The sequence below is a fragment of the Macaca nemestrina genome, chromosome 2 (genome assembly GCF_043159975.1).
Source record: "Macaca nemestrina isolate mMacNem1 chromosome 2, mMacNem.hap1, whole genome shotgun sequence".
Lineage (NCBI taxonomy): Eukaryota > Metazoa > Chordata > Mammalia > Primates > Cercopithecidae > Macaca > Macaca nemestrina.
The window spans coordinates 9,602,778-9,621,059 of record NC_092126.1 but is presented as its reverse complement, the minus strand read 5'-3'; the positions used below and the strand labels follow the sequence as shown (position 1 = coordinate 9,621,059).

At 37.8% G+C, this 18,282-nt stretch overlaps 1 protein-coding gene across 12 annotated transcripts in view; it reads left to right on the top strand.

The window, feature by feature from the left end:
• The window catches only part of LP (LIM domain containing preferred translocation partner in lipoma), a 723,802-nt gene that overhangs the window by 404,548 nt on the left and 300,972 nt on the right, over nt 1-18,282 (top strand). The window contains exons 1-2 of one of the 12 annotated variants that reach the window (XM_071090665.1): nt 1,049-6,413; nt 14,271-14,418. The exons of 9 other annotated variants lie outside the window; for them this stretch is intronic. In XM_071090665.1, coding sequence (XP_070946766.1) covers nt 14,386-14,418 — 33 coding nt within the window. In that variant the 5' untranslated portion in view covers nt 1,049-6,413; nt 14,271-14,385. Of the gene's footprint in view, nt 1-1,048; nt 6,414-13,220; nt 13,438-14,270; nt 14,419-18,282 lie in introns of those variants that run through there. 2 more of the 12 variants (XM_071090666.1, XM_071090667.1) reach the window with 2 other exon arrangements.

The window sequence follows — 18,282 nt, the reverse complement described above, 5'->3', positions numbered from 1 at the left end:
AGTGCCTAGCAGTTTGTAGAGTGTCTCGCTCTGTCGCCCAGGCTGGAGTGCAGTGGCCGGATCTCAGCTCACTGCAAGCTCCGCCTCCCGGGTTCGGGCCATTCTCCTGTCTCAGCCTCCTGAGTAGCTGGGACTACAGGCGCCCACCACCTCGCCCGGCTAGTTTTTTGTATTTTTTAGTAGAGACGGGGTTTCACCGTGTTAGCCAGGATGGTCTCGACCTCCTGACCTAGTGATCCACCCGTCTCGGCCTCCCAAAGTGCTGGGATTACAGGCTTGAGCCACCGCGCCCGGCCTGTAGAGTGTCTTTATGTTCATTACCACATCAAGTCTAGGAGGTTGCCTGGCCAGAAATCATCATCCCAGTATTACACACACGATTGAGTGAGTTAGGCCAAATACTACTTCTAACATGGTAGAACTGAGCTTCACTTTTGGTCCTGTTGATTTTGAATGGAATAGTTCCTCTCATTCTCTGTGCTGGCTCAACAGCCAAACATGTGTGCAGTACCTTGGAGCACATTGTAACCGGCCTGTTCCTTAACTTTACTGAAGCGTATATATGCTGGCAATATACAAATAAATTCTTATCACAACAGATTTCAGCAGTGAGAAGTATATGGAGTAGAATATAACAGCCCTCCCTCAGTACCCATTCTATTTCTTCCCCGCCAACCCCAATTCTTTTTCCAAAGAGCCATCACCATTGTCTTTTTGTTGTGCATCTTTCTGGCATATATCAATACATTTATGTGTACATTTACATATGTGTGTGTGTATATATATAAATATGGTATATTATCTATTTTTTTCAGTTCTTTTCCTCTGGATCTTTTCATGTCAGTTAAAAGGATTTGCCCTACTATTTTTAACTCTGTATAGTGCTTCATAGTGTGAGGGTTCATCCCTGAGTCTCTTTTACAGTGGAGAGCTTCAGCTTTTCTTTATTATAAACAATGTTAAGATGAGCTTCCTTGCGTATATATCTTTGTGTACATGTGAATCCAGAATTGAAATTGCTTGTTTTTGTTTTTGTTTTTGTTTTTGTTTTGAGATTTATCAAAATTCAGTGTGGGCCATCATCCCAAATGTTAGAATCCTCATCTTAACTCGTGTGATCGACCTGGGTTTCCACTTAGTTGCTTGGGGATGTGTTGTCCGGACCAACCCAGACACTTCTCTAAACAGACACTTGTGGCCAAGAGAGTAAATGTTGGGGAAGTTATTTTCCATGGCACTGTGGTTTGAATACAGGCACTCACCATGGAAGAAGAGTAGGGTATTCTTGTAACAGTCTTGTTTACTTAAAACAGCCACGACTCTTCGCTGAGATAGAATAAGGTACTTAACGCAATAAAAATATCTACCATAATTTAAAAATGCAAATGTAGCAATGCACTAAAAAATACCTTTAGCTTATTTTTTTTGTTAAGAAACAAGTGTTTTGCATAATCAGGCTTTAAAAAATATAATTGAATTCTCTATACTGATTCTATGATAGGAAGGTCCAGAGTCAGGTCCACCTTCCATGCCATACTCCTTCTTTCCACCATTCCCAGCTGGTCATATTGAGGGTAATTAGCAGGGAATAACATCTGAAAATGTAGGTATGTAAGAGAATAGAGCTAATCTGCATAGCTTTTAGGATATTACAGATTTCAGAGGAGCATCCTCACGGATAATTCCCAAATCGCAGATAATTTGTTGTTGTGTTTTACAAGCAGAGACACAAAATAAACTCTCTTCCCCATCCTTCTATTTTATTTATTTATTTTCCTTCTGTTAATAGACGTAGTCATTTTTTAAAACCATAATATACCAGAGTGAGCCAGAATTATGTGTGTCTAAGTTCTTTTAAAATAAAGAAATTGTTTCTTGGGTCTGTTTTAGTTAGGTCCTTTCAGGTTGCAGGAACCAAGATGTGCTTAAAGTTACCTCAGATGACTTTAGATGGTGGGAATTTATGGTAAGTATACAGGGAGAAGGAAGGAAGTCCAAAAACCCATGTCAGCAACTAGACAACCAAGTCTCATGGAGACTTGGAATATCATTGAGGACACAACAGCAGCTGATTTTGTCATCCCTCAGAAATAAACATCCAGTGTTTCCTTGTCCGGTGGGTCTTCATTGGACAAGGATTTAGCTTTCTTCCGTTTTCCTTCTGTTTTCTGTGGCAGCTTCTGTTAGTGATTCTGTTTAGTCTTCTTCTGAAGACTAGGATGCTCATTATATGATGTTCTGCTGCCTCATGGCCTCCTCATCCTACGCTGTGTGTCTCTGGCTTTTGCTCTATTCCATCTCTGCTCCCAGCTTTTCTTTTTCTGTATCCTTACACTGAAAAGCCTGAACCAACAGTACCATTATTTTAGCTGGTTCTTCTCCAGTACCCATGGAGAAGGAATTCTTCCTCCAGCACAGCTCCTGGGTATCTAGTGTGGTTTGGGTTCAATGTCTGATCCAATTACCTGTGGCCAGAGTGCAGAATTACCCATTATAAAACTGTGGTGATGTAGTTATTAAAACAAACAACTTTTTGAGGCTTTTTGCTTAAACAGAGCTGTTGGTGTGGTAGAGACAACGTTGTATGTACTTCTGTATCACAGAGAGAAATTTATAAAGTCAAAGCAAACCAAATATCTGAGGCTGGGACTTCACCCCAGATGTTTGCAAGTAAACAAGTTCTGGACCATAGAGATCCGCTCCTCTCACTTTCGGACTGCCGCTTGCTTTGGTCTGTAAATCAGTGTTCCACTAGTATTTAGTTTTCATTCTGGTTTTAAAACTGTTTATCCGTAAAACTATAATTTAAACTTCTGATAAGCAAAACTAACATAGTAATGAGCCCATTAGAAAGGAATTGTGAGATACTATTAGACTTTGATAACTTTCAAGGAACTTTATTCTATTTTTGTTGCCCATTCAAAGCTAACATTGTTAGCAGTTTTAAAACTGAATGGGGTTTTTGTTTTTTCATAAATATGTTTGATGTATATTATATCTTATTATGGCAAAGAAACTTAAAGTACCAAATAGAATGAAGACATATTTGATATTAAAGTAATGAAAAACATTCAATATTTGATAACTTCAGAGAGACTTTGACTAAGCTTCAAGGTTATTTTTATAAACATGTACTACTGGACAATGTATAGAAGTTTCTGAACTCACAGATTTTCACTTTGGTAGATGCGGACTAATGTGTTTGCCAGAATGTGCCACTCTTCTCTATTTACTGTAAGGAGAGATGTGGTTAGCAGATTGTGCAGTGTCACTTAGGGCTTAGAGGCAAAGGGATTTTCGAATAGCTTTTAGTTTAACTTGCGTGTGAGAAAGGAAGGTTTCATTGTGTGGTTAATAGGCATTTTCATATGATAGGAAAATGGATTAACAAGATTTAACTTTATATTCTCAATAACTTCCCAACTAACCAGTGTCTTTGATGAGGAAAATTTGAAAATTTTACAGTTGTGTTTCTTTTCAATCTTCCCTTGCACGATTACAAGATGATGTAAAAGTGCTTACACTTTGATTGCTGTTCCTAATAACCATGTTAGAATTTCACAGGTGACCTGGAATATCATATCTTGACTTTCATATGTGGGAGCAAGAGTCAGCAAACAACCTTTCTGTGCTTAGAGATGATTTTATACGTAAAATAATATTTTTTTTGAAAATGAACAGGGATGGGAACTATGTCATATTTTCTGTATCATATTTCATGTTAGCTTTATTAGTTAGCTCTCATTACCTCACCAAATAACTCAGATTAAAAAATATATATCTTAACTGTGAACAGCCTAAGGACTCTATTCAATGATTAAGTCAAATCACAGTCTCATCTCTTAATGTGTTCCTTTGATCCCCTTCCCATCTCTCCCTCCAACATTCATACCACATCTTTGGATGTTTCTGCTTAGTTCAAAAAGCCATGTTCTCTCACTATGTAAATTATACCAAGAATACCACTAATCATATACGAGAAGCTAACAATCTAGGCTTGAGTTGTGTCTTTTTTAATATCATGCTTTGGGATATGATGCCAAATTGGATCTCCATTTTGCTTTTAATTAGTCAGCAACACTTATTTAATGCCCAGTAAGCTCAGAGCAAGGCTTGGAGGGTGGAGAAGGGGAGAAAGGAGATCAAAAAACAAATACACTATCATTTCCAGAATAGCTTACAGTATCTTTATGCATACAGAAAACAGATAAATGAAAGGATTAAGAAAACTTAAAAGCAAAATCCAAATGAGTGCAAATTGGTCTGATACAAACTAAGCTATATAAATGCAAAGAGGATGCAAATTATAAAAACTTGAAATGTTTAAAATTGCTATCTTTCTACTTTTATTTTCATAATACTTTGCCATGAGAATTCTTAGATCTCAGAACACCATACCCTTCAGTGAGGAAAGTTTACTGGTTCAGTTGTATCATTTAGAGAAACAAACCGAATTCTTAGTATTTTACGGGCTTCTGAGAGATGACGCTGTAAAGCTTTATGAGTCTCTGTTAAACTTTTCTCATCATTAAAGCTTTTAAGTAACCTTGAACAAGTTCCTTAACCTCTCTGTGTCTCAACTTCCACATCATTAAAATGGGAATGGTAATAGGACCCATCTCATAGGATTGTTAGGACTATTAAATGTATTATACTCTATTACTTGTATCCTATAAAGTGTCTTTCTCACAGTTTAATTTCTTGAAAATTGAAACACATCCTATGCTTGATGTGGTAAGAAACCATTGTGACACATATTAAGTGACACCAGTTGGTTCTTTGTTCGTAGGTTAGTAGAAAAAAAAAAAAAAAGAAGCAGTTTATAGTCAAAGCCGTGTGTAAAGTGTGTCTAAAGTGCTTAAAACAAAGCCTGTCTTATAGAACGATGCTGTTATCATCATTGCCTGAATACCGTATTTGTGATACGTAAAACATTTGTCCCTAATTTCACTGGCTTCTGTACTGTGAAGCAGATATTTTTATAATTCCTGGTCTTTGAGTAAATAGAGCCTAGAAGAATTATCAGATATTATACAACTGCCAAATAATGACTTATAGCAAACCAGTAGTTTGTTTATTCCTCTTCTCATGCATATCAACACCTGTTTAATCTGATCATGTTTTCAAAAACCCACTAGTGTTCTATTTATTTCTAGCTATAGCTTTCCTACCTGTATTTGGTGATTTGGTGCTGGCAGAGTCCATATTCGTAACACTAAATCTGGTTACTGTGATCACAACAGTCTTTCTAAGTTAGGCACTACTAATGATATTGATTAGGGAGAAGGCATTCTTTGTGATCCTATTTGCAGGATCTTGGGTAATTCACTGACTGGACCCAATTGTGAGTTGTGAAATGTGCATGTTGAAAGCAATGAGTCTTCTAGCTGCATGATTTGTGATATCACTTCAATTTACCTACTGAGGAGCTTCATGTAAATTGGTCATTTGTAGAAAGTAGTTCAGTGGCTCAGAATCTGGCATCATATTTTATTTTTATTAAATTTCGGTAAACATTATTGAGCAACTTGTAGGTTTCAGGCTCCACGATAGGGATGAAAACATGTAAGACCTCTGTCCAGCAACGCTACAAGGAGAAAGATAGACTAGTGACTCAGATTTACTTTTAAATGATAGCTTTTTGAGATATAATATACTTACCCTTCAATCCACTGACTCTGTTTTTAAAGGAGATGATTAATACATTCACTCAACAGATATTGAGCATCTGGTATCTGCCAGAGACTTTCTAGGTGCTAGGGTTATGGAGATTGACAATAGTTAGACAAAATTGAGCCTATCACAAAATGTGTATCGACAGACGGTTTTCCATTTGGTGCTATAGACCAGTATTTAGGGTCAGCAGAGGGTACTCTGGAAGCATATTCAGGGACAAAGCAAACCTAGTCTTAGAAGATCTGAGGAATTTTCCTATGATCATGTCAGTGTCCTGCCATGACACCCTGAATGCATCTGATCTGAGCTAAACAGAGGTCTGACAAACTTGTAGGAGTTTGCTAGGTGAGTGGCTTGTGGAAAGTAGAGAGGAAGAAGTTTTTCTGGAAGAGAAAAGAAAATATGCTGAGGCTCAGAGGTGAATCACACATAATGCACAATAGGTTAGTATTGGTATAACATTTGGGACTGTGGGCAGACAGTTGCTGCAGGGCCTGAAGGGTGGAGAGGGGCAACTTATGCTTCAGTAGGGGTGTATATGTCTTATTATGAGGTCACAATGAAGATTGAGGTCAGCTAGAGGATGTGACATTCGAGTTGGGTCACAAAGGATGTACAGGAGTTTTTCAAGGCTGACCACAGTCTAGGCAGAAGAAATTGAAATTGTGAAAGGAAGATTTGCGTGAAAGAATGGTGTTTTTGGCTGAGCGAGGAATTTGAAGTATCTGGAAAATGGAGTAAGTGGCACAGAGAAAGAAAACAGCCAAAACAAACAAACAAACAAACAAACAAACATTGGTGAGGGTTCAGAGAGCAGCTTACAATTGGATTCGGTGCAGTGCAATGACTTTGTATGTTGTGCACCTTGTCCTTGTAGGCAGTTGCGGGCACTAGGGGCAGGAGTTTGAGGGAAGACAGGGCATTGACAGTTTGAGGAAAAAATGAGAAGCATGCTTTAGAAAGATAATCTGAATACACTTGAATTGGAGGGGCCCTGGATTGTGAATGAAAACCAGAAGTACGTCATCTGTATTGTGTAGGATAGTGCTTATCTACAAAGAATTTTATGTAGAATTCCCCCTGTCAGATTAATCCTTTGCAGCAATAGTCAATTATTTCTGATATTAAAAATTATAATTAAATAAAAGATATGGATTGGTAACTAAACATTTATTGAGAAGTTACTGTATCACTTCCACATATCAATTCACTTGTTTTTCTTAGTAATCCAATGATGTAACCTGTCGTTTCTCCCATTTTTCAGCAGAGGAAATTCTGGCCCAGAAAGGTGTATATAACTCATCGAGGCACTAAGTGGCAGAGGTCATGTTTCAGCCACGGCCATCTGGCTCCAAAGCCTAAATATATGAATTGACCACCAAAGGCACTTTTGAAAATACTAACAGTCACTGTGTTAGTGAAGAGGGTATTTGGCAAAAGTTTTTATTTTGCTTTTTTACAATTCAGTGATTTGTAATTTATTTACAGAGTCATGCAATCATTACCTCAATTTAATTTTAGAACATTTAAAAATTCCATCCTCATTTGCTTCTCATTCTCACCCCAACACTAGATAACCTCAAATCTACTTTAGTGGTAATGGGTTTGTAAATGAATGGCAACTTCAGTTTAATGGCTGTTTTTTTTTTTTTTTTTTTTTTTTTTGACTAGTTGCAATCTGATAGCCGTAATCACTAATTCAGGAGAATAACATTGTTTGATCTTATCATTTCTAACTTCTGCATGCAATTAGTATACTCTATTCATAATTTGATGCAGAGAAGGGTAAAAGTGACAGGGCTTAGTGTACTCTATTCATAACTTGATGCAGAGAAGGGTAAAAGTGACAGGCCTTGTGGCAGTCATTGGTCAGAGGCATGTGAGTAAGACTGCCTGAGACCCTGCCGTGGAGTTCTGTCTTGCAGGTAAGGCAAATAGACAAACTATTAAGCAATATTGGAGAAAAAATTATTGTAGAAATCCTGATGTTTTTGGTGAATGGCTTATGTTAAACTTCTCTCTGTTGGAAGCCATTGAATTGTTTTTAAAAACTTAGTATGTGTGAAGCATTTGGAATGCTTGGCATTTTGAAAATAAAATCCACATCAATTTAAAATAAAATAAAACTCCCCATCCAGAATAGAGTAGTAATTGCAAGGCATAAAATAGCCCAGCTGTGGAGTGGCTTAAAGGACAATTGGTCTCAGGCAGAGAGTACCAGATAGGACACGCTACACAAATGACTGTAATGTCTGAATTAGTGTACCTATTGGGTAGCACATATATGTGAAATGGCTTAAAATAAAAATTGCAAATGCACCAGATTTAATCAATCTTAGTATTTCTTTCTCTTATGCTCTCAGTCCTTAGTTAAAAATAAAATTTGCCTGTCTCATTCTCCTGTGTGCTAGCTAGTAGGATTAACTGGAGTTCTCAACAGGAAAGCAATAGATCTAGTAGACGACATTGTATGGTGGGTGAAAGCCCGGTAGAGATAATTATACAGTCACTCCCACTATATTACCCTTCAAAGAAACTGAGCCTAATATTCTCCTCCTAAGCAATTTAACCAACTTCTAAAAAAAAGTATAAGATATTATTTAGAGAATGAAATAGCTACTGTATATAATCAGGAGGGAGAATTATAGCAAATTATACTCATTTGATAAGTGTATAAAGAGCTACGCTCAAAGCTTTGTATTGTACCTCCTAAGTAATTGTTCAGTTGTGCTAACTGTCCTTGAAAAAGGAGAAGAGATAAAGAACTGCTAAAGAAAAAAATCAATCGTTATACTTGTTCAGTAAGATTTTCCTTCTGGGCAAAGATTAAGTCTTATTTCATGCTCCATGAGGATCAAGCACACATTTAGCCCTCCCATGTTTAGTAGTGGTGATTTCTTTGCCTTTCTCACATTCATGTTCATGTATAAACATAGACACCAATATGAAACTAAATACAATAAAAGTGTGTTTTAAGATCTACCACATGTACATCCTAGTAGGTATAGATAGATGTTACATATCTGTGTTCACTGCACTTACATCCCAATATTTTCAGAAGATAGGACTGTATGCAAATGTTTCCGATATCTCTTTCTAGGATCACCAAAAAACAGAGCCCCGGAAGTCTTTCTATTTGTTTCAAAAATGAGCTGGTAGTAATATTAGAGCCAATTTCCTTTTGGTTTGCTTTAAACAAAATAAACAGCCCATTATGTAAACTGTGTAAGACTTTTACACAAGTGTTTGAGCACTTTCCTTAGAGTTTGTAAGTCTTGTGCCCCCGCCATCAAAAAGTAAACAAATAAATAATAAAAAGCCAACCTAATTGTTATTATGAGAAGTCATACAGCATATTTGCTAAGAGCAGCTCCTCTAAAGATGTCAGACTGCCTTAGATGGAACTCTCTGTATCCTCCGCTTGCCAGCTGGGTAACATTCAACAGGCAGCTTAATCTCTCCATGCCTCAATTCCTGACTTCAAAATGGTTGTAATAATATGGTGCCTACTTCATCCAGTTGCGGAGACGTCAGTTAGGCACTGTTCCTCTCACATATGTCATCAATCCTAAGACCCATTCACATGCTTAACATTTCTGACTAATTACTGTTACATGGTCATCATGACATAGCACTCATTGTCTGTACATGTACATCAAAATCTGCTTTCTATGGAGATTAGTGACCTGGAAGAAAATCCTGGAGTCAATAGTGGACCCCTTTTTTATTAAGACTCTTGATGGCCCAGAGGTCAGTATTATGAGGAAAAACATAGAACTTCCATGATTTTGACTTGAAAAGTAATTCAAATGGTTGAAATTTAAATGTAAAGAAATGTTTGGAATGCTTTCATTTGTTGAACTTATATTTTCCTTTTTATATATATAGAGGGGTGACATATGATAAAAAAAAACTATGGATAATTTTAAGCCATTTACTTCAACAAACATATAATAGATATTCTAATGACAGAGCCCTATGTTATAATTTAAATGGCAGTAATTTTTGTTTCCGATGTTGTAATAGCTAGTGGTGTATTTTATAATCAGTAGCATCTTTGATTTGATGGAGTAGTGTAGTAAGAACTCAATAAATGTTAGAGTCCTCATTAGGATGTTGGTAGAGGTTAGTGTCAGTAGATACATATATTAGAGTCAAGGGTCCTAAGGCTTTTTAATGTGAGTAGAGTGCAATGAAATAATATTTTGGATTGACCAAAAATCTAGAGAACCTGACTTGCAACTGGATCAGTATGACTTGCTGAACTTCATTCAGTAAATATTGCATTAAAATGAGCTGAAATTCATGTCTGCTAAATAGGTATACTCTGCCCTTTTCTCTTCATTATGAGGATTGAATCTAATGATAGGGGTATAAGCACTTTGTAAATCCAAGTAAGAATTATTAGTTAGGGTAGTTCAGGTAGTGCTGTAGTAACAAATACTCTCCAAATCTCGGTGCCAAAAACAAGGGTTTATTTCTTATTTATGCTACTTGTCCATCATAGGTCAGAAGGAGTTCTTTGCAGACTAATAGTTGCCATTTCCAACACTTCTGACCTCCATGCCAGAGAGAAAGAGCTCTGAGGGTCTCAAACTGCTAATTCCACACTTTGACCTGGATGTAACACATGTCGCTTCTTACAGCTCCTTAGCCATAACTATTCACATGGCTCCACCTGGCCATAGGGTTGCCGCGGAGCAGAGAGCTGGAAATACGTGGAGAACAGTGTCAATAACTTTGTAATAGTAACAATGGTTAACAATCATTGTGTGCTTCCTAGTACCAGGCACTGTTGTAAGTGCTTTTTGTGGGGAGAGTCCTTTAGTCCTCATTAAGTGGGTATGATCACGATTCCCGTTGTACAGATGAGAACCAAGGCACAAAAAGGTAGACCAACCTCCACAGAAGAGACAGGGCAGGGAGTTTGCTTGTGTGACATTGACGTGTGTCTCAAAACTATAATGGATTTGAATGCATTTTTTAAAATGTAAAAGGAAGATACAAATATAATTGAGAATCTTCTATTCTGAAAAATAAGAGATGAGGTTTGGTGATCCCCAACCCTCCTTAAATTTCACCTGGATCAGCGCAAAATGACCCGCACTTACAATGACTGCCGTGTTGCTTTGCCACCTCATCTTCAGAAACCACGGGCCCTCTCCTGGCCACTCACTTACGTGGTAGCTCAGCAGAGGGGCATTGTCCCAGCGTTTCAATAGATACTTCCTCCTTAGACTTATTTAACCTTTCTATTTTGGGAGTTTTCTAACATGTAAAAGAACAGTACAGTGGCCACAGTCTACTCCATTATCAATGATCAATACACAATTATCAATACATTCTCAATTTTGCTTGATTTCACTTTGCAAGTTAATCTGATTGCTTGTCAAGCTGAGCTGTGAACACAAAGTGTGTTCCTTGGGGTTGCAGGGTATAGAGCTCCTAAAACAGGAAGCCAGTGACCAGGGGAGGGTCAGAGAGGACGTGTGGAGGACAGAATTGAAGAGCTTCAACTGGAAAAGAGGGCATCTCTCTCTAATCAATAGTTTAGACAAGTTTGCAAGTGGAAGATAAATGATATGACAATATTTAATCATTCATAGGACATTCTTGTAACGTAAGGGGGAAAAGGAGAAATACGTTGTTAATAGTGTGGCAAAATTATTACCTTTCTCCCTACATGCAACTGTAATCTTACTTGCTATTGAGGTAGTTAATAAACGAAAGCCTGTGAGCTCTGTTCAATGGGACAGCAACCGGAGATGCTTCTTTCCAGGCTCTCCCAACAGGCCAAGAAGCAGCTGAGCTGGATAGAAAGCACGCCTTCAGCACCCTAGGTTTCCTCTTCAGTGGCATCCAGAGGACCTTGGGTCACTTCACCTCTCTGTCTGTTTTTGAAAAATACATGTAATAACTGTCCGGGTGACTCACAAATCTATTATAGCATTTAATTAACAAATGTTCCTCAAGTGCTTTGAGCTCCCTGTTTGGATAGATGTGACTGAAATGTAAAATACCTTTCACTGCCTTATTTATTGCTCCAGCGAACATGCTCTATGCTGGCACCATTTATCTCATTTTAATTTTATCTCCCACAAATATAGGCATTAATTTAAATCACATACAGAACATAACAGTTTTTATAGAGGCAAACTTATTCCAGTGTGCTGCATTTTAATATCGCACTTTACCATCTTTTCTCACTTGATTCAAGAATAGTATCTCTTCCTGCCTCAGCATTTAATCTTAGGACAACAGAAACTTTTTTGTGTGTGCATGTTCTTGCTCTCAAACTTTGTTTCTCACTGCTTGGCTGCTTGTTGCCTGAAAGTTGTTCTGTCAGTGTGAGCACAGGTGTAAGTAGTTCCATGTCTCTTTTGCCAGCTTAATTTCCTGTGTGTGTGTTGAGGAGGCTAAACGGGGAGTGTAACATGATGGATTTTACAGCTGAAGCTTATCCTCATTCATCTTCAGATACCCTTTCTAATAGAAATAAAGACAATAAAAGTGATGCCCCCCTCCTGAAATTTACATATTAAAGACCCCTTCAAACTACTCACTTTTTTTATGTCTTTTTTTTCATTCAGAGGCAAAATATCCCCCTTTTTTCCATCACTGTTATATTTGTGGCAGATGAGTCTTTTCCCTGAGGGGAATCATGGTAAATGGGCCTGCTGTATTTACAGCAATGAAACATTCCAGTTAGCTGTCACACCCTAAGCAAGGATGGTTTCCCCATCCTTAATTTGCGGCCTGAAAAGCTGTGGCTCTCCTCAATTAAGACTTTCCAAATTGCCTCTGACATGGGAGCATATTCCCAGAAGTCAAGTCCTGGGAGGCAGTAATAACATGAGCATCACTGTGTAACAACGTAGTTTTACAAGCCATTTTGTGTTCTTTTCAGAAGCTTTCAGGATGCTTTTTCTCCAGAGTTGTAAATTAAAAAGAAAACAAAACCTATTTTGATTTTTTGTTTTTAGTTTTCCAGGTCTCTGAATGTCTAGGTTTAGGGACATCTGTCATAGTCTTATTTATTTATCTTACATTTCGTCTGGATTTAAAATGTACTAATTCATGTTTAAGTTCGCTATTTTATTCCTGTAACAATCCTACAAGACAGGTTCCATTATTATGTTCATCTTACAGATGAGGAAACAAGGCCTAGAGAAGTTGTATATTTTTTGTCTGAAATGGTACAGCTAGTACGTGACAGGGCTCAGATTTTGGATCCAGTCCACCTTAACTAAATATGCTTTTGATGTAGCTCTCTTCAGGCTGAATTCTTGACCTCTCATTTGATGCTGACTCTTCCCCAAACCCTTAGTCTTTGTGCTACTAGGTAGATTTTATCTGTGGCAAGAACACGGTTACCCTGGAAACCCACTAGCTAGAATGGCAAGCCAATTATAGCACCACCGCTTTTTTTAAATTAAATTAGCGCTGCTGATGACGTGGACTTCTTGATTGAAGCATGCTGAGAAATGGGTTCTCACCAGTTGTTCTTGCCTGTTAGGATCATGTGGGATCATTCTCAACTATTCTATCAGGCCAAACAAGAAAATGCCTCTATGTGATTGACGGGATTTGAGGAATAAAATCTGATGATCTTTTAGGACCTTGAGCTTTCTGTAATGACCAGAGACGCACGGAAGTGTTTGGAAAGAAGCCCTGTTGGAGAAGAAGCCTGTCATCTGAATACTTTCCACCCCCAAGCACACAAGGGGCCACTGATTTAAAGCCCTGCTCTTAACTCCTGAGGTGAATGTTCTCTATTTTAGTGATTCTTATTTTATTTAAGACCATTGGTTTAAATCCAGACTTGATTCAGGAAAAGTTGTAGCCTTTTGATATTTTTTGGTCTTTGCACACTTCAGATAGGGCAGGAATTTGCTTTGGTTCAAACCAATTGGTGGATTTCCTTTAAGTACACAGAATTTAAGCAATTGCATTACTATAGCCGCTCTTGAGCTGAGTGGCACCAGGTTGGAGGAACGGACATTCATTATATAAGTTAGTGGGTTGTGGGCTCACTCTCTGAGATGGTAAATGGTAGGCTGGTATAATGTTGAGTTAGCTCCTTCTGCATAACACACATGGTGCCAGGCACATTACCTAGTACCTCTATGATTTTCAATAGCTTTATTTTCTGTTGGGTAAGGAGACGGGCTTGCTCGTTTGCAAGGCTCTTCTGTGATGCAGAGTTTTGAGTACAGGTTTCCTAACTTGCAGTCCAGTGCTCTTCGCTTTGTACCACCAAGTCACCACACCGTCTCAGGGCTTGTATTCTGTATTGCAGAAAACAAATCAAGGATGAGCAGCGCTGAATCTTAATCCTTGAAGTTCTAACATAAGAATTATTTTAGTCTTGCTACGTATCATAAGCATATTTTCTCCAAAATGATAGTAATCAGGGCGGAGAAGAGGCTGCATCTTACTATGTCCTGATGGGTGATACTTCCATGACTATCTCCATCACCAGTAGGCAGATTTCTAGAAGCCATAGTTCAAAATGATGAAGAGAATTACACATTTTCAGAAAACATTGTATATTCTTTGTTAACTTTTCCACCTGTAAAATAATTTGTTTTCAGACATCCAAGTCCTTTCTCCATGATTTACTGGGTTGGTGACATTAATCAGCGTGGTTATCTTGGAGCCTCATTTCCCTTTGAGTAAAATGGAAGGATAACATTGGCAATCATATGGATGTGTTGTGTAGAAAGGAGTCAGAAGCATTTTGTAAGTGGCAAAGTGGTAATAATCCCCTTTAAGACAGTAGTTGTTTTTAAGATCACCGAGCTCTCAAACACTGGCTTTTTCTGCCCCACACTTTCTAGATTTGTAAGACTTAATCTGAAAATGTCTTTGATATTCATTATGTATAACTGTAGGGCCTTGGATTTAAAAAATCCTAATTCTGTTATTTCCCTGACAATAACAAAATATTCTCATCTAATTATCTCTTATGTGAAATAAGAAATATACCCTAGTTACTTCCATGTCTAATATGATTGATAAATCTATATGTTATCTGAATTGTGAATATATTTTCATACATATATAAGTACATTGTGTATTTCTTGAAATCTAATGGTCAATATACACTAACCAATTATTTCTGGGATTTGGGGAACCGGCTTCTTTCTATACTTCTCTACTTATCTTTAAATTTTCTCTAATGAGCCTACTTTGTTTTTGTTTTACATATAGTAATTAATATATTTATAAATGTATGTATACTACATAGTTTAATAAATTTATATAAGTATATATATGTATATACATATGTATATAGTATGTTTTGCAAGTAAAAAAATCTTCAGTAATAAATATCTACAAAGGCAAATTAAAAACTTACATTTTTTCTCCCTCCATTCCTTTCTACTGTTTCCCTCCTCTCCTCTCTTTGTTTTCCTCCCTCCCTCCCTCCCTCCTTCCTTCCCTTCCTCCCTCCCTCCCTCCTCCCCTCCCCTCCCCTTCCTTCTTCTCTCTTGCCCTTTCTTTCTCTTTCTTTCTCTTTTCCTCTCCCCGCTCTGTCTTCCTCTCCCCACCTCTGTCTCCCTCTCTCTCTCCTCCCTCTCTGCCTCCTTCCTTCTTTCCAGAAAGTTACTAACCAGAATCTTTCACAGAATAAACTGTGAAACCTAGATCTTAAATGTATTACAGTAGAAAAAGAGATAAGATTTTTGAAAGAAGATGGATTGTCCTTGTGTCCATATATCATTGTCTCTGTACTTGAATCTGTCTCAAACCAAAGATATAACTATGGTTTTTAATATTAATTTCAATATAGAGTGACCCTCCTTGCCTACTGCCCTGAAGAGAGAGAACATTTAAACATAAGACTGGTGGTTGCAGTAAACCCCTTTCAAGTGGAGTGGCCATTATGATCCTTCCACTTTCCTTCCTTCCCTTCATTCTCTTGTCCTTTCCCCACTTTCCTTCTCTTCCTTTTCTTTGTTCTTTTAGGTTCATAAAATCTTGATTGGCTTCCTTCCTAGCAGCCAGGAGTTTGAGTCCCTAATAGCTAAAGTTTATATACTTTATTTTCTTCTCTTTTCTTCTCTTATATACTTTATTTTTTTCATCTTTTCCAGATGGCTGTGGTTATGAATTTTACTCTCCATCCCAGGACCACCCCTGCTATACTTAAATTAATTTTCATTCTATAATATTGTCTTCATCAGTCCATGTTATGCTGCTAGTTTTAGTTATTATAATATTAATTTAATCCACAGTGAAGGTGACAGGTTTGTTTGTGTGTCTTTTAATTTTTAAAGGGGAAATATCATCTCTCACTTTAAGGAAACTAACTTTAGCAGCTCATTCCCTCACTATTTTTTTTCTTTCAACTTGATTTGTTCAATAAGGGAGACCACATTTAGTACTTGCTAGTTGAGACTTCTGTTCTACAATTCTGAGTTAGTTCCTCATCCGTCCAACCTTCTCTCCCCGTGGTGCACTGAGTCACAATGTGATCACCAGCTGTATGTGCTGCTATTACACACAACACGTGGGCTAGCAGAGGAGCCAGGATTCAGCCTTGGAAGTAGTTTCAGGCAATTTGAAGACCCTTTTCCCGCTCTAAGCATCTTTCAGTGGTTTAATGTAGCTAGTATTAATGTTATAAATGGTCATCCCTAATCCTGTCTCTGTTCCAGCCCAGATGGAGTTTTGATTTTAGACAATCATTCAGTGAAATGTATTTCCTGTGCCTGGTAGTCATTGATCACTTACCAAAAAAAAAAAGGGGAGGGTAGTGGGATACCAAAAATAAACTTATGATAATTCACATACACTTAACCTTTACTGACTAAGACCAAAAAGGGAATGAAGCAGGCTCTGCTGACCAGCACTTGCAGATGGATTCCAGGAACGTGGCTACAGCTGCCAAAGCCATCTCTGAATCCTGCCAAAAGCATCCCAGGGGATTTTACTAAGGGTGGGGAGAGCAGGGAACATGGAGGTGTGTCTGTGAATGTGCTTTAAAACTCTCTTACTTAATACTGAGCAGTGGGAAGAACACTGGGAAAAAAGGTCGGAAAGTGACATTCTAGACCGGGTTCCACCCAATCTCTGTGACACTGGAAAAGTAATGTGCCCTCTTTGAAACTTCAGGTATCATGTGAACAATAAAGGGTATCATATTAAGGTCTTAACATGTTTACATTCTGTAATTACTTAAATTATTTCAAAACAGAAATATCATACACGTTCATCATGTTTCTGTGTTAACTGGACAAAACTGCACTAAAATTAAAAAGCAATAAAAACAAATGTGTTAAAATTTTGTTTTTAAATATAGTACCTCTAGTAACTGAATGTCTAACTTTATTAAGAATTCTAGATCGCATTTTTTTTTTTAAACCCCAATGAGGCTGGGCACCGTGGCTCATGCCTGTAATCTGAACTCTTTGGGATGCTGAGGTGGTATAATCCCATGAGCCCAGGAGTTTGAGACCAGCCTGGGCAACATAGTGAAATCCTGTCTCTACAAAAACATTTTTTAAATAGCCAGGATTAGCTAGGCATGGTGGCATGTGCTTGTTGTGTCACCTCGCTGGTAGGGGGTTGGGGGTGTTGGGGGTGGGCTGAGGTAGGAGGCTTGCTTGAGCCCAGGAGGTAGCAGGTCAAGGCTACAGTGAGCCATGATTGCACCACTGCACTCCAGCCTGGGCGACAGAGCAAGATCCTGCCTCTAATCAAATAAATAAATACACACACAACACACACATATAAAATAAAATAAAAACCCCGATGTGTTAAGATCTCAAGTTTAAACCCTGGCTTATGCAAACCATAGTACTACCGTGCAATAGCTGAATTGACAAGATATCAAGACCTATTTTAACCAAAAAATAACATAATTTTGTTACATTTTCCATGAGAGTAATGCTCTTGAAATTAAGTATGTTCTCAATAGAATTGTTTCTCAATTAAAAAAAACTTATTCAAAACATTTAGTATTTAATTATAATTATAGGCAGATAACATTTATAAAAGATTATCAGTAAGATCAACAACTTCTGCCTCTTTAATCATATTTTTCTCTACCTTTTGCTGGTCTCTTCCTGGTTTTGATGACCTCTTTGTCTATATGAGTATTAAGACATTTAGGGTAGCTTTTTACGTTGTGTACTTTCTTTCCTTCTCCTTATGAGATGGCTGACACCGTCTAAAGGATTCAGGAAGCTTCCATCTTATTGCAAGGCCCTTATGCAAATTCACTGGTGGTGTTCTCAGCTTATACTATGAAGGCATGTTTCTTCAGAAGCAATATTTGTTTTATTTAGGGTGGGAATCATCATGTGACAAAGAGTGGTGTACATATTGGTCTTGCAGCAACATCAGCACGCCTTATGAATGGTTTGTTTCCCACCAAATTCACAGATTAGTCTATGTGATGGATGATGCCTACAGAAAATAGTGCCAGAAACACAGAATCAGTCGAAGATATATATTAAGAGATTAATTGGAAAGGAGTAGCTTGCATGATTTTGTGGGCTGGCTAGGCACTCTAACATCGACAGATTAGGCAATTAGGAAGGGCAGGCTGTAACTCTGTGGTGTGAGATGAAGCTGCTTGCCACAACCAGAATTCCT